This window comes from Diabrotica undecimpunctata, chromosome 6 (assembly GCF_040954645.1).
Source record: "Diabrotica undecimpunctata isolate CICGRU chromosome 6, icDiaUnde3, whole genome shotgun sequence".
Lineage (NCBI taxonomy): Eukaryota > Metazoa > Arthropoda > Insecta > Coleoptera > Chrysomelidae > Diabrotica > Diabrotica undecimpunctata.
Window position 1 is genome coordinate 3,588,065 of NC_092808.1, and position 27,345 is coordinate 3,615,409.

Genomic DNA, 27,345 nt, shown 5'->3' on the forward strand with positions numbered 1-27,345 from the left:
TCCCCAAAAAGACGTCTATGTTTATATGGAAAAAGCGGCAGCTGAGAGTGACAATATAATCAGAAACAAAACTGATTTCACGTTACATGATTCAGTAAATGTATCCAGGAGGCAAAGTACGACAATATCGGATACCCTAGCTCAGAACTTTTAGGCAGTTGCTTGAATATAATTACAGCAGTAATTTCAAAAGTCAAAATTATCATGCGGCTACCCAACATTCGTCGCGAAGATCATACCTGAAGAAAACGAATATAGCGTCCATTTTTTTATTTTTGAAAAAATCTTATCTTGCTGTTCTGTAATCTGTTTCGCTTTCGTCGATTTTGCGCAAAAAACAACGACACGATTAGTGAAAACATCTAACGGTATTTCATATCAATTAAGAAACCAATGTGCTTCTGGCAGATAATTGATCTCTTTATCGAAGTCTTCTTATACAGTATTTTACGATACAATATTTTTATCTGCAAGGTTAAAACAACATCAAAGATTAATCACTTACTTGGATGTCCGTAGTCAAATCTTGGTGTGGTGGGAATGTTAGGTTCTTCTTCTCCAGAACCGAAATCACCGGAAATGCCTCCTGGGTTGTTATCCTCGTCATCATCGGGTCTAAAACATTGTAATAAATGGGTGGTTTTATTTAAATAATAAAATATAAAAGCAAAAGTAGACAATTTAGATCAATTACTGTGATATTTCTACTCGTGTTATTAAGACAAATTACAAAAATTTTAACGTAGTCTACAAATGGTAACTTTTCAGATTTAGCCATATGGCTCACACTCCCTCTAAGGAGAAAATTCACTCATCCCAGGTACCTGCGGTATCTGGGGGTATCTGTGATACCGCAGGTCGTCGAGAGTAGTACAGCTTCCTGAATGGTCTTTTTTGTTGGTCAGAACCAGCTTTTTGTGCTTTCTAGGAGGTTCTTCGGAATGACTCCAGTAGTAGAAAGAATTATAGGTATCGTCTGGGTACTCCATTGTCTCCTTATTTGTATTTCCGGATCTCTGTACTTGGCGAATTTTCAGATTATCATTGTTAGGTATCTCCTCGTCGATTAGTGTTGTTTGTCTCGTTAGTTTATTAACTAGTACGAGATCTGATCTATTGTATGCTACTGTTTGGTCTGTGACAACAGTGCGGTCCCAATATACCTTGAAGTTGTCATTTTCAAGCATACTCTCTGGGACGTATTGATAATATGGGAGATGGTTTGCTTGGAGAAGCCACAGTTTGATAGCTACTTCTTTGTGAAGGATTTTCCCTACTAAATCATGTCGTTCCTTGTATTCAGTTGCAGCAAATGCCTGGCAGTCCCAGTAAGATGTTGGATGGTTTCTTGGGTTTGACATCCATATAGTATATTATTGTTTCCTCGTCAAACATGCACAAAAGGAACAAACTTTAAACAGCTGTTTGTAACGATGCTCTGATCGTTTAACAGTTCGAACCGTGGGAGTGTCAATATTTGCGCATCCACTTCTACAACGTGACGGCGTAGTGGGATTCAGAACGGCTATTTAAGGCGTGTGAATAGCGGAATTAGACAGTCTTGTAGCTAGCGCTCTAGGCTCCCTGACTCGCCGGTGTAGTGAACCTGCGAGCCATTCCGGACAGAGAGATTTCCGTATTGAGGATCGTACTCTGTCCCTAACCAAGCGGAACCCATCGGTATTGCGTATTGAGCATTACCGTGGATCTGCACAGAATCAACCGGGACAGAGAGATTTCCGTATTGAGGATTATACTCTGTCCTTAGCCAAGCGGAACCCGTCGGCATTGTGTATTGAACATTGCCATGGGTCTGCACAGCTAAATATTTTGTTTGCGAGCATTGAAGCGAAAGCGAGTATAAATCTGCGCGCGATCGATTTCCCCCCATTTCGTTTCTTATTAGTAGTACTAATTAATTTCTTTTCTTTTATAGACGTTCGCCGAGGACTTCGTTCATCACGGGATCCAGACGGGGACGTAGAATTCGTTTTAGTTTTATTCATTGTATAAGTATACAACGTAGAATTCCTTTTTATTTTTATTTATTGTAGATATACTAAATTAATAGATTTATTTTTACTTCAAACCTGTGTTTTACTGAGTCTGTCGCCCCGAAAGAGCTACCCATCACATGTTAGCAAATATAACGTCATAAAAAAAGAGTATCTTGGGACTGCGCCGAAGAAAACAAAGATAATTGAGTCGCCTGTACAGTGTGACATAAGTCGGACCTGTAGCGTCAATGTTTTAAACAGATTTTAAACTTTTGGCGACTAGTCATCGATTGTTACGACGGAATGGTAATCCTTCTTCTTCTTAGAGTGCCGTCTCCCTACGGAGGTTGGCAATCATAATGGTAATGGTAATAATGGTAATCCTGATAAAGACTAATTTCTAAAATATATTTTAAGACTAGGTAAAGCTAGTTTTTGTTATTAGTTTGTGATTCTGTATTTTAGAATTAAGTATTTCTAACATTCGTTCTATTAGAACTCAGCTTCTCTTTAATTATCTTAAATTCCATGTTTCCCTTTCCATTCTAAGCTTCCTCTGTGCGATACCAAATTGATCAACCGTTACGCCAATATTTAAAAGTTTTAGTATGTAATGATCCCTCCCAAGTTAACCCCGCTAGCAAACGAATTAGGTCCAGTCCTTTCCACATGCCGTCTTATTAAAATTCTGGAATTCTCGCTGGAATTTATTTTTTAAATCGGTCTTTAGCAGATGCAGAAGACTCTACAAAACCGTATCTGTCCCATTACGTTTTCCATAATATTTAGGAATGCTTCTTTCCTGTTATTATTCTCACTAATAATGGCTTTTATCCACCTTTGTTATTATACCAAAAAAGATAAATGTCAAACAATGTAGTAATTACCGTACAATCAGTCTGATGAGCCATGTACTGAAAATATTCCTGAAAATTATACACTCTAGAGTACACAGAAAACTGGAAATGGACATCAATAATACCCAGTTTGGATTCCGAAATGGACTTGGAACAAGAGAGGCGTTGTTTGCACTGAACGTTATGTCTCAAAGATGTCTTGACATAAATCAAGATGTATTCATGTGTTTCATAGATTACAACAAGGCCTTTGATAAAGTGCGGCATGATCACCTAATCAGACTCCTGACAGAATAGAATTTAGATAAACGAGACATCCGACTAATAGCAAATATGTACTACAATTAGAAAGCAGTAGTGAGAGTAGAGAATAATACCACTGAAGAAATTGAAATAAAGCGAGGTGTGCGACAAGGGTGTATACTGTCACCAACCCTGTTTAATCTCTATTCCGAAGACGTAATGAATATAACACTCTCTGAGCAATCCGTAGGTATTAAAATAAATGGTGTTAGATTAAACAATCTGAGATTTGCCGACGACACCGTTCTGATCGCAGAAACACTTGAAGAGCTACAGACATTGGTGAATAAGATAGCAGACTGCAGCGAAGAATATGGACTATCTTTGAACATAAAGAAAACTAAATTTATGGTAATATCGAAATCAACACAAAATGTCCAAAATTTATATTTACACAATGAAATTATCGATCGAGTTAGCAAATACAAATATTTAGGCACTTTTATAAATGAAGACAGCGATAGCTCAGCAGAAATCAAAATAAGAATAGAAAAAGCCAGATCCATACTCACTAAAATGAAGAGAGTGTTCTGCGGAAGAGATTTGAGCCTTGAAATGAAACTTCGCCTGATGAGATGTTACGTACTTTCTGTGCTGTTCTACGGAATGGAGTCATGGACGTTGAAAAAGATTGATACCAAAAAATTAGAGGCATTTGAACTGTGAATATCGCAGAATCCTGAGAATATCATGGACCGAGAGAGTCACAAATGTCGAGGTTTTGAAAAGAATGAATAAAGAAAAGGAAGTCATATTTACAATCAAAAAACGAAAACTGCAATACATGGGACACATTACAAGAGGCGAAAGATATGAACTGCTTCGAATAATTATGCAAAGAAAAATAGCAGGAAAAATATCCATAGGAAGAAGACGAAACTCCTGGCTAAAGAATCTACGGGAATGGTATAGCTGTAGCAGCAACGAATTGTTTCGGTCAGCAGTTTCGAAAATACGTATAGCCCTGATGATCGCCAACCTTCGGAACGAAGATGGCACTTGAAGAAGAAGATTCTCACTAATATTAAAATTACTATGTAGCGACAATAAAATGTCTGCATTGCTCTGGGAAGGTTTTATAATTCCAGTCCCTTTAGGAATATTTTTGGTACATCCTAGGACATATCTTTTGAACATTTTAGCTCATATCTTTGGTATATTTTATTGAGCATTATCTTAAGCCCTATCAATAATATCGGAGCACCTCACGACAATAGCCCTTTAGACACCATTAAAGCACACTGCTGCTAATATCTTTGCCTTGCCACGGTTTAAAAAACAAAAGATACATAAGTTATCCTGTTTAATTCCCGTTATAATAGGTTACGTATTTCCTGAATCCAAACGTTTTTTTAACGTTTAGAAGACTGGGTTCTCTACGTGACATTAAAGACCGGGCTGATACCTACTCCACTATATTTTTGATGAAATCTAATATAGATCATTCATTAAAATATTCTATCCAAATCCAGCTATTAGATAAACATTGGACAACGCGTACTAAATAAAAAGGGACATATATTGACATATTGACTACTATTCCGAACCCCGGTATACCAACAAAACATATCTTAAATGTGGGCTCAGAGGATCTCCCTGAAATAATAACATCAGAAATTAGAGCCGCCCTAAAACAAATGAAAAATGGGAAAACACCAGGAGAAGATAAAATTACTTCAGAGATTCTAAAAATGGGAGGCACTGCATTAGAAGAGGCAATGAGAGCATTACTGAATAAATGCTTATTGGAAGGACAAATACCAAAAGCATGGAAAAATGCGGAAGTCATTCTACTCCATAAAAAAGGAGACGCCGCAAATATAGAAAACTACCGACCAATAAGCTTGTTGTCACACCTTTACAAACTACTAACCCGAATAATAACAAATAGATTGACAGCTAAGCTAGATGCATACCAACCGGTGGAGCAAGCAGGCTTTCGTAAGGGTTTTAGCACTATCGATCACTTGCAAACAATCCGGACAGTTATTGAAAAAACAATAGAGTACAACATACCACTACATCTGGCATTTGTCGATTATCACAAAGCATTCGACAGTATCGAGAAATGGGCTTTCTTAACAGCATTGGACGACGCCAGAGTAGATTCAAGATATGCTGCCCTCCTTAAGAATATATACGATGATGCTACTTTTCACGTAAAAATAGATGATGATCTGGAAACTATGAAAATAGACCTTGGCAAAGGCGTGAGACAGGGTGACACCATCTCACCCAAGTTATTTACTTTGGCATTAGAAAATGTCTTCAAAAAACTAAATTGGGTCGAAAAGGGATTAAAAATAGATGGAGTATATCTTAACCATTTGCGTTTCGCAGACGACATAGTACTAATAAGCACAGATATCCATGAACTAAAATCAATGCTACAAGATTTAAATCACAAATCGAATCAAATAGGATTAAAAATGAATCTCGACAAAACAAAGATATTAAGCAACAGCCTAGAAAACATCACGATAGATAACATCAATGTAGAAAAGGTAGAACAATATATATATATATATATATATATATATATATATATATATATATATATATATATATATATATATCTAGGACATGCAATTAAAAACGAAAAGGAAAATCAAACCCTAGAAATTAAAAGAAGGACACAATTATCATGGGCTGCTTTTGGGAAGTTGAGCTTCATTTTAAAAGACAGAAAAATCCCAATAAACTTAAAACGAAAAACCTATGACACTTGTATACTACCAGTTGCAACTTATGGATTGGAAACTATGGCAATAACAAGAAAAATGGCAGAACAATTAAGAGTAACTCAACGGGCCATGGAGAGGGCCATGTTAAATATAAGCCTCAGAGACAAAATTCCTAACACCGAAATACGTCGAAGAACTAAAGTAACCGACATCATGGAAAAAATAGCGACATTGAGATGGCAATGGGTAGCACATGTAGCAAGACAAGACACCAACAGATGGTCTCATAAAGTGACATTCTGGAGACCTCGAGAAACAAAAAGAAGCGTGGGAAGACCCAAAAAGAGATGGATAGACGATATAACAGCTGTAGCTGGAAAGCAATGGATGAGAATTGCAAAAGATAGGGAAGCGTGGAAACAATTGGAGGAGGCCTATGTCCAACAATGGATGAATGAAGGCTGAAGAAGAAGAAGATATTGACATATAAACACACCATTTAAATAAAATACTATTTTTTTGTCTCTCAAGCAAATAGTTATTTAATTTTTTGTTCAAATGTTGAACCAGGAGGTCTAGTTTTTTATTGCACTTGTAAAATGCGTAGATTAAAAAGCTTACCCATTTCCATTGTCGATCTGAAACAAAAATAAAAAAAGATTAATATCATCAATCAATATCAATAAAAATATATTGAGGAATAGATTTTAGGGGTTATTAGATGCACCTTAATTAAAAATAAACTTGTAAAGTGGTTACGAAACAGTCTTCGCTGCATCCAGTATGTCCCTCCATCTTCTACGATCTTGCGCTTTTATTTCTCATTGTTGTACCCCAGCACTATATAAATCGGCTTCAAAATCATCCTTCCTTTTTCTGGGATGGCTCACTGATCTACCATCTGGTATCTCAAAAAACACTATCTTTAGTACTCTGCCTTTCTTTGATCTTACCACATGACCTGCCCATCTTATCTGGCGAGCTTTCAATGTCTACACCTTAAATATCTACACCTGTATGTTTTTTTGTCGTTGCTGAATTTTTCAAGCAATCTAAAGGTGGGTACACATATGCGAGCCGAACTGTTTGCGAACTGCTCGTGAGCTGTTCGCGAAGAGTTCGTTGAAAATATGTTTATGTTCAGGCTATCCAATAACGTAAGTATCTAATAACAAACCGAGAATTAATTTACTTCGTTATTCTTAACATTTCGGTATTTTGTTTAGATTATCTGTTATTAATTTCTCTCGTTACTTTTGAATAAGCCGCGCTCGTTCAGCAATTTTGTTTAACCGAATGATCTCATCGCACACTTAGCAGAAACAATTTATAGTTCTGCGAACATTCTTTGTATTCGTCCCAAAAACCGACAGGCTGTGGTTCCTGACGAGCAACGAACGAGCAGCTCGCAAGCGGTTCCTCCCGTCGTACAAATTAACGAATATAGCGTTAACAAACGGTTCGCGAACAGTTCTGCTCGCATATGTGTACCCGCCTTAATATCATTTAAAAAATGATTATTTTGAGATTGAATTGATAATTTCGGAACATCTGTTGCAGAGACTAACAGCTCCATACAAAGAGTAGGAACACAAACAGGATTATCTTTGACGACTGAAAAAAACTGTTTCTCTACTACTTTGATCTGTCGGCCCCTTTATATGGGGCAAGATAGTTTTACCAGTTGGTTTTTCTTATTCTATTGAGTCTTTGATTTTTCTTTGGGAGTTTTGTGTCTTTTCAATAATTGTAGACGTAAAGAAACTTTTTTCCCTATATTTTAACCTTACCCATTTATTCGTTCTTGTGTTCTTCTTCTGTCAGTCTTTCAGATCATATGATCAAGGTCTTGATGACAGTGGCGGCTTTTGGGGGTAGGCAGGATAGGCCGGGCCTACCCAATAATTTTAAGAGCTTTAAAATTGAAAAACACATATTCAAAAATTATGTTAATGCATGTAAATAACTTTTAAATGTACTAAATCCCAGCTAAATGACCCAGCTCACATAAGATCCCCATACAATAAGCGTTTGAAGTTAAGCAGCTTGCCGGACAACGATTTATATTGTCGTGTTTATGCTCGCTGTTTAGGCACCAGACGATCGGGCCTACGTCGACTATCGTTGTCACTTGTAACGTAATTATCGAATTGTAATATAAATTATCTTTTAAATTATGATAAAAAAATATGTAACATAATCTATAATTGTAACATATTTTTAAACAAACAACACAATTGCAAACAAGTGCACGGTTGCCCAAATAAATTTATAAAAAAAATCGTAAAATTCGAGAAAGAAAAGATTTCCATTCTCACACAAAAAAAATGTATTGCACACACTGGCGGCTACAGAATTTTTTTTTGGGAGGTCATGGATCTTGAGGGTGATTACTTTTCTCTGATGCAAGGTCACTGTTAGTCTTACCACCAATAGGATAAGTTGGTTTCCAAATATTTTTAATGGGGGGGGGGGGTCATGACCCCGTGACCCCTCTCTCTCTGATTACACATAGCTTTATGTAATTTGCTGGCTTGGCCTACCCAAAATTTTACCACACCAGCCGCCACTGCTTGATGACCAAATGTAATTGCGCAGGCTGGTGGTGTGAACCAACGTGTAAATATTTCTCTGTGTGGGTTATTTGCCAACAAAAATGGTAGTTGTTGATTTTCCTAGAATTCCATGGCAAACTGGATTTGGGAGTGGTCACTATCGATGTATTTATTTTTCTTCCCAATGCGTCCAGATAATAAAGGTGTGTGTGCTGTTGGTTTCTTTTGACTGTGGACTTAATCCATTAGCCGAACTAAAAGATAATAAAGGTGTTATGAATGTACCTACGCACCTGCTGTTCCTATTGCTCTCATTTCTATATCTTGTATTAAAAAGGTTTGCTATTACCGGTGGTAGTAGTGAACCTATCGGTGATCTTTTAAACTTATCTGTTCCTTGGCCCTTGCAGATAAAATATTCAGTTCAGTTTAGTGTATCCTGTGGTATTGAATATTTTCTGCTCATAATTTCTAACAATCCTTTTATAGCAGCATTGGTAAATAGTAAATCACATCTACGGTATCAAGTATCAGGCTTAAGAGTCACGTCCTTTAAAAGTTTGATCAAATCTTGCGTTCTTAACGTAAGGGTCCACTTCCTCTGGTTGTGACCAGTTAAACAGAATTTTCCAACTCCGGTTTGTTATGCTGATCCGATGGTATTAACTATTAGTCGTAATGATAACCCTGTTTTATTTACCTTGGATGGATCGTAAAGTTTTGGGCATCTAGTCGCTTTTTCTGCTGGAATGAGATTAAATTGAATTTTTTTTGTATGCGGTATCGTTTAACACATCCTTTATTTTTATATCATAGTTTTCAATATTCATTACTATCGTTGCGTTTCCCGTGTCATTCAGAACATGATTTCTATGTGTCTCTGTAAATTCTACAAGGCTTCCTTTTCTGCTTGATAAATTTCTTTCGGTGCTTTAGCTGTTCTGATAATCATCATCACCACAATCATCAACATCATCATCATCATGATTATCATCATTATCAGAGTGTTCTACCGATTATGATGCAGCGTCCCTTACATAGTCGTTCTTCATTTCTGCCCGATTGTCCAATATTCGCTTTTCTGTTTCATGTTGTACCGGTTTTCTTCTTATATCATAGTCCCATCTTAAGTTAAGGCAGGTCTTCTTGGTCTTTTGGCGCCTCTTGGATACCACAGTGGATTACATCAGTGACCTTACTTCTCTGTTTGATCCATTTTATCCTTTTTTGATCTCTCCTTGTTATACCTAGCATTCATCACCCCATTGACTTTAAGTTTTGCTATTATCTCTTTCTTAGTGCCCAAGTTTCGAAGCCATATGTCATGATTGGTAGTATACACTTATCGAATGCTTTTTTCTTCAGCAGCAGTGGCATCTTCGATTTGAATATAACTGCATTTCTACCAAAAGATACCCAAGCCAGTTTTGTTCTGTTGATTTCTGGGTATACGTAACCAGATTCATGTATTAATTGTCCTAGGTATACATACTAGTCTGTTTGTCTCAAGAGCAGTGTTGTTCTGCAGGATTATTAGCAATCAGAACGATGTCGTCTGCAAATCTTAGATGACTGAGGTATTCTCCATCAACGGATAGGCCTTTTGTTGGATATATATATATATATATATATATATATATATATATATATATATATATATATATATATATATATATATATATATATATATATGTGTGTGTGTGTATGTATGATAAATATGACAACGGTGTCATCGTGTCACAAAATTGATCTTTTAATACTATTTGAATTAATAAAAATACTTACGATGTTTTCATCATCTGGATCCCCCTAAAAAACAAAAAACTAATTAGAAAATTTATCCTTATACTGATTACTACATCAATGTGTGTTTAGTTTAAAAAACAAAGCGATGATTAACAACAAATATATTACAGATGTATTAAACGTTTGTGTATTATTTTATTAAAATCGAGAGGAATGAAACATGTACGTTAAGTTATAAAAATGCTGTCACATGTAAAACAAAACCATCACCGAAATTGTTAGGTTAGGTTAAGAGTTGCAGTTGCATTTCACATGCACGATTCAAACGGATTATTTTGAAACTTAGGCTACGGTCACACTGGCGACGATACAGTCGAATAATGTACGATATACCGTTCCGTGTAATCACGACTTTATGGAATTCATTTCCAAGGGACATGAGTATAGATTCATTAGATACAGAATTTTTCGTAAGAGGGCGATTTCTTTAGATATTTGCATATGCTAAAAAAAGTGATAAGTTGGCAGTCCAAATTTTGTTTAAAAATATTAATAATTTGATTGACTAACATTCGCCAATTCTTTGTTAAAAAAATTATACGAAATAACTGTTTCGCTCAATTATTGTTTGCGCAGTGTAACCGTAGTTTCAATATTGTTAATATTATAATGCACAAGAAAAATGAGCAATTATACAGGAATATATAAAAACTATTCTTTGTAGGTATCAACTGCTCAAGTTGGATTGTAATCAGTAGTGTCTATGCATCATACAGTGAAGGTTGTTCTTACAAGGTCTTACTTTCATATAAGAAACGAAATACACAACTGATACTGTTCTTAATGAACTATAATATTGTTAAAAAAATATTAAAAGATGTTAAGTTATCATATATGACGCACAGATGTATATAAATCAAAGCAGACAACCTGGTCAGACCTGGTAACGGATTTTCAGCGTACGAAGCAGAACTTTCATATCCCGCTTTGTAGCAATTTCTTCAATTTAAAAAATACTGTCTAGGATGCCCAATTAAAGATCTGCCAAGTATTACATGAAGTGTATTTCAAAACTACACATCGATGAAGATATTCTGAACTTAGTCACCTTGTAGTCATTACAAAATTGATAGACATCGAATTTTGTAGTTTTTTTGTCAATTTATGTAATATTGCCATTTGGGGCTTTTAACTAAGTTATAAAAATGCCAGTGACGTATGAAAATAATGAAGAAAAATTAAATAACTATAACAATAATTGATTTAACATTTGCTGCCACAAGTTTTTCTGCAATATAAGAAAACCTCCACTGTAATCTATACAATTTTACACATTGCGTTATTAGTGCTTATGTTACTATACATATTTATTTACAATTATCCTAGGAATTTGTTAAATTGGAGGTATTGGAAATTATTAATGTATTAAAACATATAACATTCTCTTCGTCTTAAAAATTACAATCACAATTGTTTTTGGAAACTTTTAAGCAAACGAAGAGAAATATTGGATTGAGAAATTAGTCAACAGTGACACCGAGTACATTAAGGTCAGAAAAGTACGTAGATTATTTATATCTAAGTCGTAAAATCTTGTTTTTACGCGAGCAGTTCACCCCCAAAAAGAGATATAAAAATCAACCCAACCTACTACAAAAAAGCGCTAGGATCAAGCCAATTGGAATAAATTCGTTTTAATATTACCAACATAAAGCCTAAATGACCTTTGTTTATTCGACGATAATTTCTTATTAACGAAAATCATATAAAAAATTGGCAAAATGTTTTATAACAAGTAGGTTGATTGAGCATAATTTTACACTTTTAGTTCTTTTACATTCTTCGAAGAATTATTCTCTGGAGTTTAGATATATCGAATTTAAGGTCGAAATATGACGATCAAAAATGACTATTTTCAAAAATTTGTATCTCTACTTATGCAGCGTGTGACATTTGTCGATAATTCCATTATGGTACAAAATATCCAAAAAATTTATTCGGGAAAAATGTAGGCAATGATGTTTGCTCCCCAGGCTTAGAAAATATGCGGAATTCTACAAGGTAATTAATAACTGCGCGCTAAAGCAAACATACAATGTTTTAAATGGGACACCCTGTATATTTTCTTAGATTTAGGTTGTTCTCATAATCTCTGTTTTTACAATATGGGGTTGACACTACTATACAATTGGATGACCGACGAGATACTCGGCATGATGGAACAACGAAGACAAGCCAAGAACAAAGACAGTCACAATTACAAAATCATTAACAACGAAATCAGAAAAAAGATAAGAGAGACAAAACAAACTTACTATGAGGAAAAATGTAAAGAGATAGAGGATCTTCAGAACAAATACGACCTATTCAACATAGATAAAAAGGTTAAAGAAATGGCAGGACTGCAAAAAAGAAACCACAATACAACTCTTTTAGATAAAAATGGAAATACTATGATAACGACTGACGAAAAACTAAAACGATGGGAAGAGTATATGGAAGAGCTCTTCGACGACGAAAGAGGAAACCCACAAGACTTGTCTTTTGAGGACAGAGAAACAAGTGCAGAAATTACAAAGGAAGAAATAATGTATGCACTAAAGAACACATGAATGCACACACAGAAATGAGTACATTGATGTCCTCTTAAAGCTTTTTAATAAAATTTATCAATCGGTGACATACCCAACGAATGGTTGTCCTCAACATTCATTTGTCTCCCAAAAAAGAAAAATGCTAGAGAATGCACTGACCACCGTACCATAAGCCTGATGTCTCACACACTTAAATTGTTGTTAAAGATCATTCATAAACGCATTTACAAAACACTTGATATGGATATTGAAGAAACTCAATTTGGATTCCGTAATGGCGTAGGTATCCGTGAAGCTCTATTTGCATTCAACGTACTAATCCAGAGATGCTTGGATGTGAACCAAGATATGTACGTCTGTTTCATAGACTACAACAAAGCTTTCGACAAAGTCCGCCACAAAGAGCTAATTGACATCCTCAAAGCAAAACAAATACAACACAATGACCTTCGAATTATAACAAATCTATATTATAAACAGCAGGCACACGTAAGCATTAATGAACACACATCAGAAGAGTTCGAAGTTAAAAGAGGAGTGCGACAGGGGTGTGTACTGTCACCACTACTATTCAATGCATACTCTGAAGAAATTATGAAAAGAGCTCTTGAGGGAGAAACAGCAGGAATCAAGGTCAATGGAACACCAATTAACAACATTAGATATGCGGACGATACTATCATAATAACAGACAACCTCCGAGACCTCCAAAAGCTAATGAACAAGATAGTTGAGTATGGAGAGGAATATGGATTATCAATAAACACCAAGAAAACCAAATTTATGAGGATATCAAAAACCCAAAATAATGGTGAAAGCCTGACAATTAACGGTAGTGCTTTAGAACAAGTTGAAAACTACCACTATCTTGGCACAATAATTAATCACACAAACGATTACTCCAAAGAAATCAAAGTTCGAATAGAGAAAGCACGTACAAACTTCAATAAAATGAGAAAGGTACTTTGTGCAAGAGAACTAAAATTGGACTTGAGAGTCAGGCTGGCAAGGTGCTATATTTTCTCGACTCTGCTTTATGGGATAGAAGCATGGACACTTAACGCGTCGACTGCTAAAAAGTTGGAAGCATTTGAAATGTGGGTGTATAGAAGAATCCTGAAGATATCATGGACCGAGCATGTAACAAACAACGAAGTCATGAGAAGAATCAACAAAAGAATGGAAGTATTGGAAACCATCAAGACACGAAAGCTGCAATACCTGGGGCATGTTATGCGTAATGAGAGATACAACCTACTTCAATTGATTATACAAGGGAAAGTCCAGGGCAAGAGAAGTGTAGAAAGAAGAAGAATCTCATGGTTGCGTAACTTGAGGGAATGGTACGGATGCACATCAATTGAACTATTCAGAGCAGCAGCATCTAAGATCAGAATAGCCATGATGATTGCCAACCTCCGTCGCGGAGATGGCACGTGAAGAAGACTACTATACAGGATATTTAACGAACTTCAAATTTCGGGAACTTGGAGTAAAAATATATCAAAAATACTTTTATTCAATAAATACCTAATACAAAAAATAATCCATAACAATATGCAATGAATGTAACAATGTAAAATTAAGGAAATGAGTCTAAAGTAAATGTTCAAAATGTCCACCTCTAACGTCCGTGCAAGTTTGTAACTGATATTCAAATGGCCGAGCCATATTTGTTAAGTCAATATTATTAATAGCTTCTCTTTTGCTATTTGTCACATCATCTGTCGTTGTTGGAGGCTTCTGGTATAGAAGGTTTTTTTTATATAACCCCACGTAAAAAAATCAATTTTGTAGAATTCCGGTGATCGCGGTGACCAAACAGTTGGTCCTTCTCTGCCAACCCACATAGTAGGGAAATTATTATTTAGATGATTGTGAATAAGAGACCACCTGGTTTGAATATGACTGTTAAAAAAGTAGGAATTACATGATTAATAGTAACGAAAATTATGCTGATTCGCTGTTCCATTTTTGTGAAATGTAGCCTTATCTCCAAAAACCATATAATCGAAAAAAACTCGCTATGCACTTACTGCTGAGACCATTGACTAACAGCTAATCTGCGATGATAATCATTGACTGTCAATTATTGATGTAATTGTATGTGGTAGAGATACGTTTTATTTTTACGGAGCATTTTTGCCGTCGAAATTTGCTTTACGATTGCTAATCTGAGGATCCTCTGTAATCAGTACATCATATTCCTTTTCAGAATGACGGTATTAGATTTTTGTTTTGATACAGTGCAGCAACAACCGTTGATACGTATTTCGACCTCCTTAAGTCTCTTCAGAACGGTATAGTCACTGCTCTGAACCAAAACAAAAATCTTTCCCGTCCTAGACAATAGTTATTAAAATAACTATATACGGACGTAACTACGCCATCTAAAAACAAAAAGAGAAATCAAACGATTTCTACTTAGCGAAACCGAATTCAAATCTTAACCACTGTGTTTCCTAAAATTTGCGAAACAAACAGCTGGATGAATTACTCGGCAAGGGAATCTAAAATTGCATTCCACAAGCCGTTCATCCTAGTCAAAATTCGTAGTGAATTCAGTTTCTCGTACTTCCAACGAAGTAAATAACAAAACAGAATGACGGTATTAGATTTTTGTTTTGATGCAGTGCAGCAACAACCGTTGATACGTATTTCGACCTCCTTAAGTCTCTTCAGAACGGTATAGTCACTGCTCTGAACCAAAACAAAAATCTTTCCCGTCCTAGACAATAGTTATTAAAATAACTATATACGGACGTAACTACGCCATCTAAAAACAAAAAGAGAAATCAAACGATTTCTACTTAGCGAAACCGAATTCAAATCTTAACCACTGTGTTTCCTAAAATTTGCGAAACAAACAGCTGGATGAATTACTCGGCAAGGGAATCTAAAATTGCATTCCACAAGCCGTTCATCCTAGTCAAAATTCGTAGTGAATTCAGTTTCTCGTACTTCCAACGAAGTAAATAACAAAACAGAATGACGGTATTAGATTTTTGTTTTGATACAGTGCAGCAACAACCATATTCCTTTTCTTCTTTTTCTTCTTCTTCACTAGGATTAGTCCTGTTTGTCTGCCTCTTATTCTGCTTCAGTTGTTGTTGACTGTACATTATCTTTCCACCTTTTTGGCGGCCTTCCAACGGGTCTTCTGCTATACGGCTTGTTGTTTTTACAGATGTTCGCTAATCTATCTGGTCCCTTTCGGTTTACATGTTCGTTCCAGTTTTTTTTTCTTGTTTTAATCCACCTGTTAATATTTTGAATTTTGCATTGTTCGCGTATACTTCTGTTGGTTTGTCTGTCTCTTAATGATATGCCCGCTATTGATCTTAATACTTTTATTTCGATATTGTTGATTTGTTGTTTCGTCTTTCTTGTATCGGACCTTGTCTCCGCTGCATGTGTTAGGATTGGTCTTACTGTTGTCTTGTATACTTTCATTTTGCTTTTCATGGTCAGATATTTGTTTCTCCATATGGTTTCTTGGAGGCAACCACTTACTATTGCCGCTTTTGATACTTGCCTTGTAGTCTCTGTTCTTATATCCCTGTCACTAGTGATCTCTACTCCTAGGTAATTAAATTTCATTACTTGTTCTACAATTTTGCCGTCTATTTCTAGTTTGCATCTACTACGTTTGCATTTACTGATCACTATACATTTAGTTTTTTCTACTAATATTCTCATATTAAGTTTGTTTGCTGTGATACTGAAGGTGTGGAGCTGCCTTTGTAGGTCATCTTCGTTATCAGCAATTAGTACTGCATCATCGGCATAGCATAGTATCGTGATTTTATGCGCTCCCACCATGTGGTATCCTTGTCGTTTTCTTACTTCGTGAATTATTTGATTCAACACCATCTTGAATAACGATGGGCTGAGCGAGTCTCCTTGGAGGATTCCTCCCTATAGTTCTATGCATTCTGTTTCCCCTGTTGGCATTATAACTCTGGCCTTGTTTTTGTTAATTTCATTAATTGTCCTTATTAGCTGATGGTCTATTTGTTTAGGTTGTAATAAATTTAAGATGTCATTTCCCTTCACCCTGTCAAAAGCACTTTTTAAATCTACAAAGCACATGTATGCTGGTTTTCCATATTCAATAGACTTATCTATTATTTATCTGATAATAAAAATTGCGTCTATTGTGCTGCGGTTCATCCGGAAGCCTTGTTGTTCATCTGCCATGTTCGCTTTTTCCTCGATTTTATCTTTTATGACTGCCGTTAACAATTTTAATGTACTATTTCATCAGACTAATGCCTCTTTAATTTTCAGGATTTCTGGACTCTCCCTTTTTAAGTATCGGTAGCAGGAGACTTTCCTTCCATTCCGCTGGTACTACTCCGGTATTTATTATATCGATGAATAATTTTAGGAGCCATTTGCGTAGTGTTGTTCCTCCATATTTTAGCAGTTCATTGTTTATCTTATCAGGATCAGGTGCTTTTTTGTTTTTTAATTTTTTTATTGGTTCTTGTAGCTCTTCTTCTGATATTAGTACTCTATCGTGAGTTTCGTTAATGATTCTTTCTCTGTTCTCTTCTCCTTCTCCATATAATTTCGTGAAATGCATTCGTCCATTGGTCCTCCGTAATGTTATCTATGCGTAGAAATTCATTCATTTCTGTTTTTTGTCTCCTTATCATTTTCCACACATTTTTCTGGGATCCATAGGGGTCGTATTCTATATCTTTCGTAAATTTCTCATATTCCTTTTCTTCACTTATAATAATTTTGGTTCTCTCATTTTTTTCACATGCAACTGATCCAGTGCGAACAAAACGATTCATTAATTTTTCAAATACTCTTACTTTTGGCTTCCTCCATTCAAGATATCGCTGTTAATACATATATGTATTCTGATGCAAGTAGGCAATTTCCCGAACTTTCTCCTAATACCCAGATAGTATCTGTTAATTCTTCTACAGAAAAAATCATTTTTAAAATTAAAGACTAGTTATTTTTTCAAAGCCAACTGTTTTATTGTTGTTAACTCATACAAGTGACCTTTTACTTATTAAAAACTAGTTGCCCGCCCCGGTTTCGGAAGGGTGGTTACCTATTGAAAAAAATGAAACAATATTATGTTACGAAATAAAATTACAATTAAAATTCAAAACTTTAATCATACATAGATACTTTTTTAGTTTTTCTATATAGAGAAAAACAAATAACGCCAATAGTTCGAACATTCTGCGTACAATTACTTCTGCTTGGAATTTATTAATTGACATTGCGAATGCAAGGAGCATCGGAAACTGGACGCGCTTAAATTCAAAAGCAAAGTCATTTAGTAGTAGTCTTGGAATAAGCAAATCCTCTCGTATGAACTTTCCTATGATTCATCATTCAATCTTCGCTTATCCACTGCTGGACATAGATCTCCCTCATAATTTTCCATCTATTTCGATCTTGTGCCTCTTGCATCCAATTCCTATGACAACGTTTTAGATCGTCAGTCCAACGTGTTGGTGGACGACCTCTACTTCGGTAGGCATCACCTCTTGGTCTCCATTCCAGTATCCGCTTTGTCCATCTATTGTCTGTCATTCGAGCCACGTGACCTGCCAAGTTCCATTTTAGTGTTGCCACTCCTGTTCTTTGTCGTAGCTGGCGATTTGGGATCTTGTCTCGTAGTGAAACGCCCAACATAGCACGCTCCATCGCCCTTTGACACACACGGATCTTTTGAACTGTTCTCCTTGTCATGGTCAACGTTTCGGCACCGTAAGTTAACACTGGCAAAACACACTGATTAAATGTTTTTCTTTTAAGGCATGCCCAAGTCAGTCTTATACGACGGAGAAGCTCAACGGTTTGGTTATCTTTTCCTATGCGAATCTCATGACCTAGGTATTTATAGGCCATTACCTGGTCTATGGATCTTGTTCCTACGCATATATCTTCGCTGACTACAAGATTTGTCATCATCTGTGTTTTAGACATATTTATTCTCAATCCCCCTTCTAGCGAGGAAAGGTAGAGCTGATTTAAAAGTTCTTTGGCCTCATCTATCCTATCAGCTATTAGTACAATATCATCTGCAAACCTTAGATGGCTAAGCTTTTCTCCGTTTATGTTTATGCCCTTGTCGGTCAGTTTTGCCCTTTTACATATATATTCCAAAAGCGTATTGAACAGTTTCGGCGATATGGTGTCCCCCTGGCGTACTCCGTTGTATCGGGAGTTTCTGGGTTTGACGATCACCCACTCTAACACTGGCTGTTGCGTTTTGGTATATATGTTTAATTATATTTATATACCGATAGTCAATTCGGCATTCTGTCAAGGATTCCAACATTTTTTGTTGATTTACGGTGTCGAATGCCTTTTCATAGTCGACAAATATTAAAGCTAGTGGTTTATTATATTCAGTGCATTTTTCTATAAGATTTTTTATTACCAGTAGGTGATCGTTTCTTCCATAGCCTTTTCTAAAACCCGCCTGTTCCTATGATTATAGTAGCTTTAATCAAATTATTCATTATCTTTTTAAAGCCTCTTGTTTCGTTGCACATTTTCGGCTAATTCGGATTTCGTAGCATGACTATCACCGATCCAACCTTGAGCTGTAAATTGTGTAGCGGTAATCCTAGCAGATCCAATGAATTCAGGAACTCAGTTAGATAACTGACGTTTTTATTTGGATCGGTAATGGAATCGATCGGCTTCGATGAGTATATTTTTCCGTTAAGTTGACTTTGAATTTTTATATTCAAATCATCTGCGTCCATGATTTTTGTAATTCGCCTCAATATTTGGGAACACTTTCGAAATTAATTCTTCTTTTGACATTGTGAATTGACAAAAGTTTGGTGGAAATAAAATGAGGCCAGTAGAAGGTTCGACAGGAATTTTCCCATTGCCAATATCTAATAATACCTTGGAGAAAACTTCTTCCGATATATCATTTTATAACCCCGCTTGCATGTTCGTTGTTAACTGGAGTTTTTTCACACATTTCCATCAATTTGATGTCTTCAATGACGCATTTATTTCCTCAGCAGGAATGATAATCTAGGAATGGCTGGCAGTATTTGGCGAAAATCTTCAGCCAGTAGAATAACTGCGTCTCATTATGTAAAATAAATACCTACTTATTTATGTATTCCTTCTATATATACAGGGTGTTTATTTCATATCGATATCGAAAGAAAAATGGTCATAACTCGTTAAATACTCTGTATAGTAGTCTGAAGCTTCACATTGTATGAACAAGAATTATGAGAGGAATCTAAATATGATAAAATATACAGGTTGTCCTATTTAAAAAAAAATCATGTTTATCAAGTACTTTGAACACCCTGTAGAATTCGACATATAAGCCAAGCGGAGAGAATATCATTACTTACATTTTTTCTAAATAACTTTTTTGGATATTGTGTACCGTAAGCGAATTATTGACAAACGTCGCATTAAAAACTCACCCTATACAGGGTGAGTCATGAGGAACTTTACATACTTCTACCATATGTAGAGTCCCTCAGGGAGCATATCATCTGGCCACTAAAAAATGTCAACTCCTCTTCTTTATTAATTAACAGGGTGATTTGTGTAATTGACCATTTATTTCATTTTACTGTAGTGCTTATACGGCTCATTTGATTTTTTTAATTTTTGCATGATACAGTACACTACTATTAAGCATTCGACTGGTATTAGCTAAACTAAAAAATTCCAGGACTGGCTTTGGACAAATTAATTTAAGGATTCGTATTAAATATTACACCCTGTATATATTTTTTTTTAAATGCAATAAGTGATTTTCAAACTACATAAATAGCCAATGAAAACGACATATGCGACAATGTTGTCGCACTTTTATTAAATTTTTAGTGAACGATCAAATCTTACCAAAAATAGAACAACCATAATGAAGTATCAAATTATAAGGTAATTAATTTAAACAAATGTTATAAATTTCAAACATTTTATTTGAAATGATAAACTGAGTTACTGCACAACAAAAAACAGTAACTACTAACAATAACGAAGAACAATTTAAAAAAAAAACTACAAATATGTACATAGTTTAATGACAAACCCATAAATTAGAACTGGAAAAGATACAATAATGGTAACAAAATAAAAATAATTCAAAATAGATTTTCGAAATGGAACCCTCCAGCCTGTACACATTTTTGTTGCCGAATTGTTAATTGACGTATTGAATTACGGATACTCTGGGGATCTTTTCTAATAGTATTACAACAATGTATAATTCTATCAATTAATTGTTGTCGGTTATTAATATTCACTGCGCAAACTAGTTGCTTGAATCGTCCCCAAATATGGTAATCAACGGGATTGAAATCAGGGGATCTTGAAGGCCACGAAATAGGATCTGCACGTCCTATCCACCTGTTGCCATAAACATTATTGAGATGTTGTCTCACTGCCAGTAAAAGTGTGGGGGTGCTATATCATGTTGAAAATACATCCCTCGGATAGCAACGTTCGCGTTGGCAAGCAAATTCGGCAAAATATTTTGTAGAAAGTTCAAATAGACCTGCCCTGTTAAAGGACCATCAAAAAAGTGAGGACCTACTAATTGGTTATTTATGACACCAATCCACACGTTAACCGAAAACCTTAACTGAGAACGACGTTCTCGAATAGCATGGGGATTTTCTTCTGCCCACACATGTGAATTTCGTGAATTATTTATCCCGTCTCTGGTAAATTGGGCTTCATCTGTAAATAGTGTCCTGTATAGCGTTGGTCGATTATTGTTAATCCATCTACAAAATTCCGTCCTATCGATCTCATCTCCAGCATGTAGTCGCTGAACCATTTGAATGTGATATGGGTATAGATTATTTTTTTGTAAGACTCTACTTACTTTTGATTGAGTAACATTGAGTTCTCGACTTACTTGTCTAGTGCTTATTGTAGGGTTCATAGTAACGGCGTCCATAATGTCATCTTCCTGCGCTTCATCTACATGTCGCTCTGTTGTTCCACTAGGAAAAGTGCCATTTTCTCGCAAATAATTAAAAACTGACCCAAATGTTGGATGACTGGGAGTTTGACGATTAGGAAATCTCCTGCGATATTCTCTACTAGCAGCCCTACCATTCCCATTACAGAATCCATAAACAAATATTATGTCTGCATATTCTGTGGTCGAAAACTGATGTGGCATTTTGAACGAAAGTAACAAAAGCTCTACCAAAACTAACACAATTTATTTAACGTAGGTATGACAGAAGAAATATGTATTCTTGTATACATAAATAACAATTGATAATGACAATAATGACAATGGGTATAAAATATCAAGAAACGTCAAACGGTCAACGCCAACCTTCATTTTAAACTTTTTTAGATTTATTTTTATTTAGTACAGTTGATGCAATGTATTATTATTTGACATAAAATTTTAATCATTTACAATCAACAAAAACTAACACATACAAGAGGTTTGACTTTTTAATCAATTTAATTTATTATTTATCGAAAATAATGCCCCAATACGATCTATGAGTAAAAATTTAAAATTGAAAAACAATTGATTCTATCGTAGAGATAATACAAAGTGACAGTAAAGATGTTAATTTTCTACGTATTAGATTATGTTGTAGGAACTCATTTTAATTAAAATGTTTGAAATTTATAACATTTGTTTAAATTAATACCTTATAATTTGATACTTCATTATGGTTGTTCTATTTTTGGTAAGATTTGATCGTTCACTAAAAATTTAATAAAAGTGCGACAACATTGTCGCATATGTCGTTTTCATTGGCTATTTATGTAGTTTGAAAATCACTTATTGCATTTTAAAAAAAATTTATACAGGGTGTAATATTTAATACGAATCCCTAAATTAATTTTTCCAAAGCCAGTCCTGGAATTTTTTAGTTTAGCTAATACCAGTCGAATGCTTGATAGTAGTGTACTGTATCATGCAAAAATTAAAAAAATCAAATGAGCCGTATAAACACTACAGTAAAATGAAATAAATGGTCAATTACACAAATCACCCTGTTAATTAATACAGAAGAGGAGTTGACATTTTTTAGTGGCCACATGATATGCTCCCTGAGGGACTCTACATATGGTAGAAGTATGTAAAGTTCCCCATGACTCACCCTGTATATGTAAAAATACAATTTCAAAGAGTTGTTTACTTTTACGAAAAACTATAAAAAGGTCATATGTTTTTGATATATACTTTTTATTTTTTTTGTGCTTTTTTGTATTTTTTTTCGATGTAATTTTTCCAGTTTATAACATATTCTGGAAAATTCGTCGTGTGATTTTTTGATTACTATTATTCATTTCTATTAGATAAACTTTAAAGTCCAATAATAATGTATCTCTTTATTTATAACCAATAAGATGTTCTTCGTTTATTTTGGGCAGATGTTGGGGTTCTTTCTTACTACAAAATACTACACAGAATGTATTTTTTATATATTTTGTCCCATTCTACTCTTACGCCCTTTCATCTACGTCACTTTTCGGACCTTTTGTGAGAGACAACATTTATAGTGAAAGTTATTTACGACACTTAAGGTTTTTTTAACAAAAAAACCTGATTATTGACTCACATCATATTCTATATCGTCCTCCTATATGGAAACAAAATGTATAATGTTAGAAACAAATAAACAAAATTAGCAAAAATATGTAACAATTTTAACACGCATATTTTATATTTTTTCCTTGTTGCCAATTAGTGAACTACTCAACTACTACTAAACTAATTTTGCTCTAATAATTCTTCTAAAATATTTCAAACTTATACCACCACCATGTAACTACGCAATAAAGAATAGAAATGTATGAAAAGTAGTGAGGTATATAAAGAGATAGTAAAAAGATAGCAATTTCTGCAAACTTGTTCTTTATTTATTTAGTAATAAAAATGTTTTTGCATTATGTTTTTGTATTGTGCAAAAAGGGAAGAATAATTAATCTTGTCAGACAAACATTTAAGATAATCTTAAACAGCATACTGTTACGCTAGCCCTTGCTACGCCCCTGATCGAATATTTCGGCTTTCTATCGACATCTACAGCTATTCTTACGTCCAGAGAATTCCACTAGGTTCTGGATTAAACAATTTAATAAAGGGTATTCCCCGTTAAGATAGGCAAAATGCACTCACTCCTAGAATTCAATTTTTTGCGTTCTATATGATTAATCCTCTAAAAACCGTAAAATACATGGTTTTTTGGGGGAGTTTAAAGGTGTTTCTCCCAATTTATGAATGTTCTAAAGGCCTCATTTAATTTAGAATATATAAAATCTATAAAAGCCTTGATTTGGTCTATTTTTAAGTCTATAAAATGGAGAAAATCCCCCAAAACCTCTAAAAAACAGCTTTTCGGATTTTTAAAGATGACGCATAGTTTTTAATCAAACACCCAAAATAAACAAAATTGGTCCTTCAGCCACCTTCAAAAGAAATTTATACTCTTTTTTCGAAAAAACTGCATTTTTATGTTCTGCACACTCAAGCTACCGATATATAAAAAATACGCAAGTTTTATAAAAGCCTCAACTATGCTTGTGAATTTTTTGAAATTTTTAAAGTGATTGCATCCCATCTAAAAAAAAATAAAAATAAAAAATTGACATTTTTGTCGTTAGGGGGTTTTATTGTGGGTAGATTTTTTAAGAACCTAAAAACGTCTGGATCGCGTAGTAGATATTTATGATAAATACAGGAATCATTTAAATGTAAGAGAGGTGCTAGTAGAAAAACGTAAGTATAACAAATATCTTCGTAGAATTGTTAATTAAAGACACTGATTATACAGAAAAATTAGGACGAGAATTGGAATAAATGAAAGCATTGGTCTCTTTTTCTCCTTACTTATATGTTATTCTATTTCTTGGTCTAATCAATACGATAATTTGCTCTTTTGTTTTGACTTGGTATACAAAAGCTTGTGTTGCTGCATCCTCATTCAAATTTTTATATGATAGTAATGTTCTTTAGTATTATTGAACTACTGTAGGAAACATAGTTGTTCTATAGGTATATAATATCTAAAAACCTTGCTATATTATTTCAAAGTCTCGAGAAAAATTTCCCAGGAGCATTTTTATTTTAAAACCCGATTGAAAATATACTGAGGAACTTATGCTATCCCACTAAGTCTCTAATATGCTTTAACTAACGTGACTTTCAACATATTTGCAGAAATTACTTTTAAAGACACAGAAGACAGAACAAAATAAAAAAAGAAGAAAATTCATTTTATATAAAAATTCCAACGGCCAGTATTATTACTTTCCAGGAAAAAATAAAAAATTCCATCATATTTATGCTTCAGCATGCTTCACCAATGGTAAAAAATGGATCGAAGTCGCCAAAATGGTTTGTCAGTGATGTTGATAAAAAATGTGCCTTGGCCAGTTAGCTAATCGCTGAACTTACGTCATCGTCGGACCCTTCCCCTATTTCAAGAGGGACGAACTCATCGTCGTCGTCGTTCTTATTCTTAGTGCCATCGATTTTATTGTGGTTGCCATTATCGTGATGACTCTGTCCGTTACTATCTCCGTTTTGTTCGTCTTGTCCTTGGTGTTGTTCACCGATTTGTTCTTGATTATCATCGTCGTCAGTTTGCTGTGAGTCATATTCTTCATCGTCAGTTTGCTGTCCGTCATAATCTTCGTCGGCACTTTGTTGGCCACCATCCTCGTCTATATCATATTGTTCCTCCTGACTGTCTTGGCCATCAACTTGGCCCTATATCATATAAAAATATTTATATGGCATGTTGGTAACGGACGTAATATATATTGTGCCATTAAACTCTTACCGTAGGCAAATATATTAAGCTTACCTCATATTGTCTAACTGAAATAAAAAATTATTAATATTTCTTTAGTTTAACAGCAACTCGATACAAAGACTCACTATCAAACAGTAAAGTCATACTTTGAAATTAATTTATATTTTCAGAGAGTACCTTATCAATAAAAAACAGAGCATTGACCTCGCTAAATGTCGAATCATATTACAAATTATTGTTGAGAAAATTTCTAGAACATGACATGGTTGTATACAAAAGGTTAGAAAGAAAAATTTAGGACAAACTTTTATTTGGGCATCGCATCACTTCCTCAGTTTTTGCTTACTGCCTCTGCTATTCAGCAATCGCAATTTTATAGCCAATATTAACCCTGTCAATAACAATAATAATTTATTTTTTGAAGAACTAAGATTAAATCATTAATAAATAGCTTTTCCTACGAAATAGCAAACCAAGATGTACTGGAATAGATCTTCTAGGCAGATAAAACAAGCAAGGAGATGATGTTTATGTAGTTGTATAACAGAAGCAGCATATGATACAAACAAGTATGAAGGAGGTAAAAAATAGGAAGAAAAGGATTTAAAAAAATTAAAAAAAAAACACAAAAGTAAAATGAAAGAAGCTCGGGGGATAAACTAATTGAAAATTAAATACATGTCCAAAAATAATCAAAATAAGATATCATGGACATCTACCATTACAAAATTAAAAAAATCCTGTGAAAAAAGTTGTGAATTCAAACATTTTCCATTTATTTATTATTAAGTGTTTTAAAAACTTACTGATCTGAAGCTATTTTTTGTGACATCTTAATGGAATTAGCAATTTTATTGGGAATACGCCACAATTTAAGTTTGAAATAATTTATTTTTGATGTTTCACTTCGGAAATCGTTCTCAAAATACAAAACATTAAGAAACACTTTGTGTTTTTTGATACTTTGTGAAAAATTCTTCTAATAATTTAATTTTATCTGACTTATTCATATTGACAATTCAGACATATTTTATACATTTTAAAGTAGACGACTTTAAAATGATATTTAAATATTGTTAAGTTGCGTTCCTGGGAGGATAGTTTGGAGGATTGTAGGATAGTTCATTCGATTACATGAAATCAACTTTAATTTGAGAAAACCTGTCAGAAAAATTCGTCTTTAAAAAAACAACCACATGCAATGATGACAGGAAAATTCTCCTGTTATTGATTCCATAGTAAATCATGAGGAAAAACCCAGGAAATATCCTCATAATACTATCCCGACATGAGAAGTATTTGATCTTACATTTAGTTTATTCTCAATAAACACCAAACTATGATTTTATATGTATGTTATCGATGGATAAAATTCAATATGAAAATAACATTGAAGACCTAATATCACACGGACTTTATACAAAATTAACAAAAGATCCAACGAAGCATTTGGAAAACAGAATTTTTAGAACTTAATTTAAGTTTAAAGATTATTTAACAAATTATCAAAGCAGCAAAACATCTCACTTTTATGAAGTACTGAAGGTTCATAAAGCTGATACCTTAGCCCTATTTATAGTACCATGAATTCTCCTTGTAGTGAAATGTTAAATTTTTTATTATATAACCATTGCAAATAAAAGTGACACATTTAATTCAAATAATATTTTAGAAAGTTTTGACATAAATGGTTTAGTTGCACACGTGCCATTAGATAAAACTTTAAAAGTAATCAAAACAAAATTAGAGAATGATGATACATTGGCAACTAGAACAAGACTAAATATATCAGCTATAATTGAGTTATTAACATTATGTATTGATAATACATATTTTCAA

At 34.3% G+C, this 27,345-nt stretch overlaps 1 protein-coding gene across 28 annotated transcripts in view; it reads right to left on the reverse strand.

Moving 5' to 3' along the window:
- trol (terribly reduced optic lobes) overlaps window positions 1–27,345 on the reverse strand; it is a 1,082,793-nt gene that overhangs the window by 593,935 nt on the left and 461,513 nt on the right. For 26 of the 28 annotated variants that reach the window (XM_072534008.1, XM_072534014.1, XM_072534012.1 and 23 more), the window contains exons 3-6: window positions 25,146–25,460; window positions 10,182–10,205; window positions 6,463–6,479; window positions 506–615 (exon numbers count right to left, since the gene is read on the reverse strand). In XM_072534008.1, coding sequence (XP_072390109.1) covers window positions 506–615; window positions 6,463–6,479; window positions 10,182–10,205; window positions 25,146–25,460 — 466 coding nt within the window. Of the gene's footprint in view, window positions 1–505; window positions 616–6,462; window positions 6,480–10,181; window positions 10,206–23,307; window positions 23,329–25,145; window positions 25,461–27,345 lie in introns of all 28 variants that reach the window. The other 2 variants (XM_072533999.1, XM_072534000.1) reach the window with 2 other exon arrangements.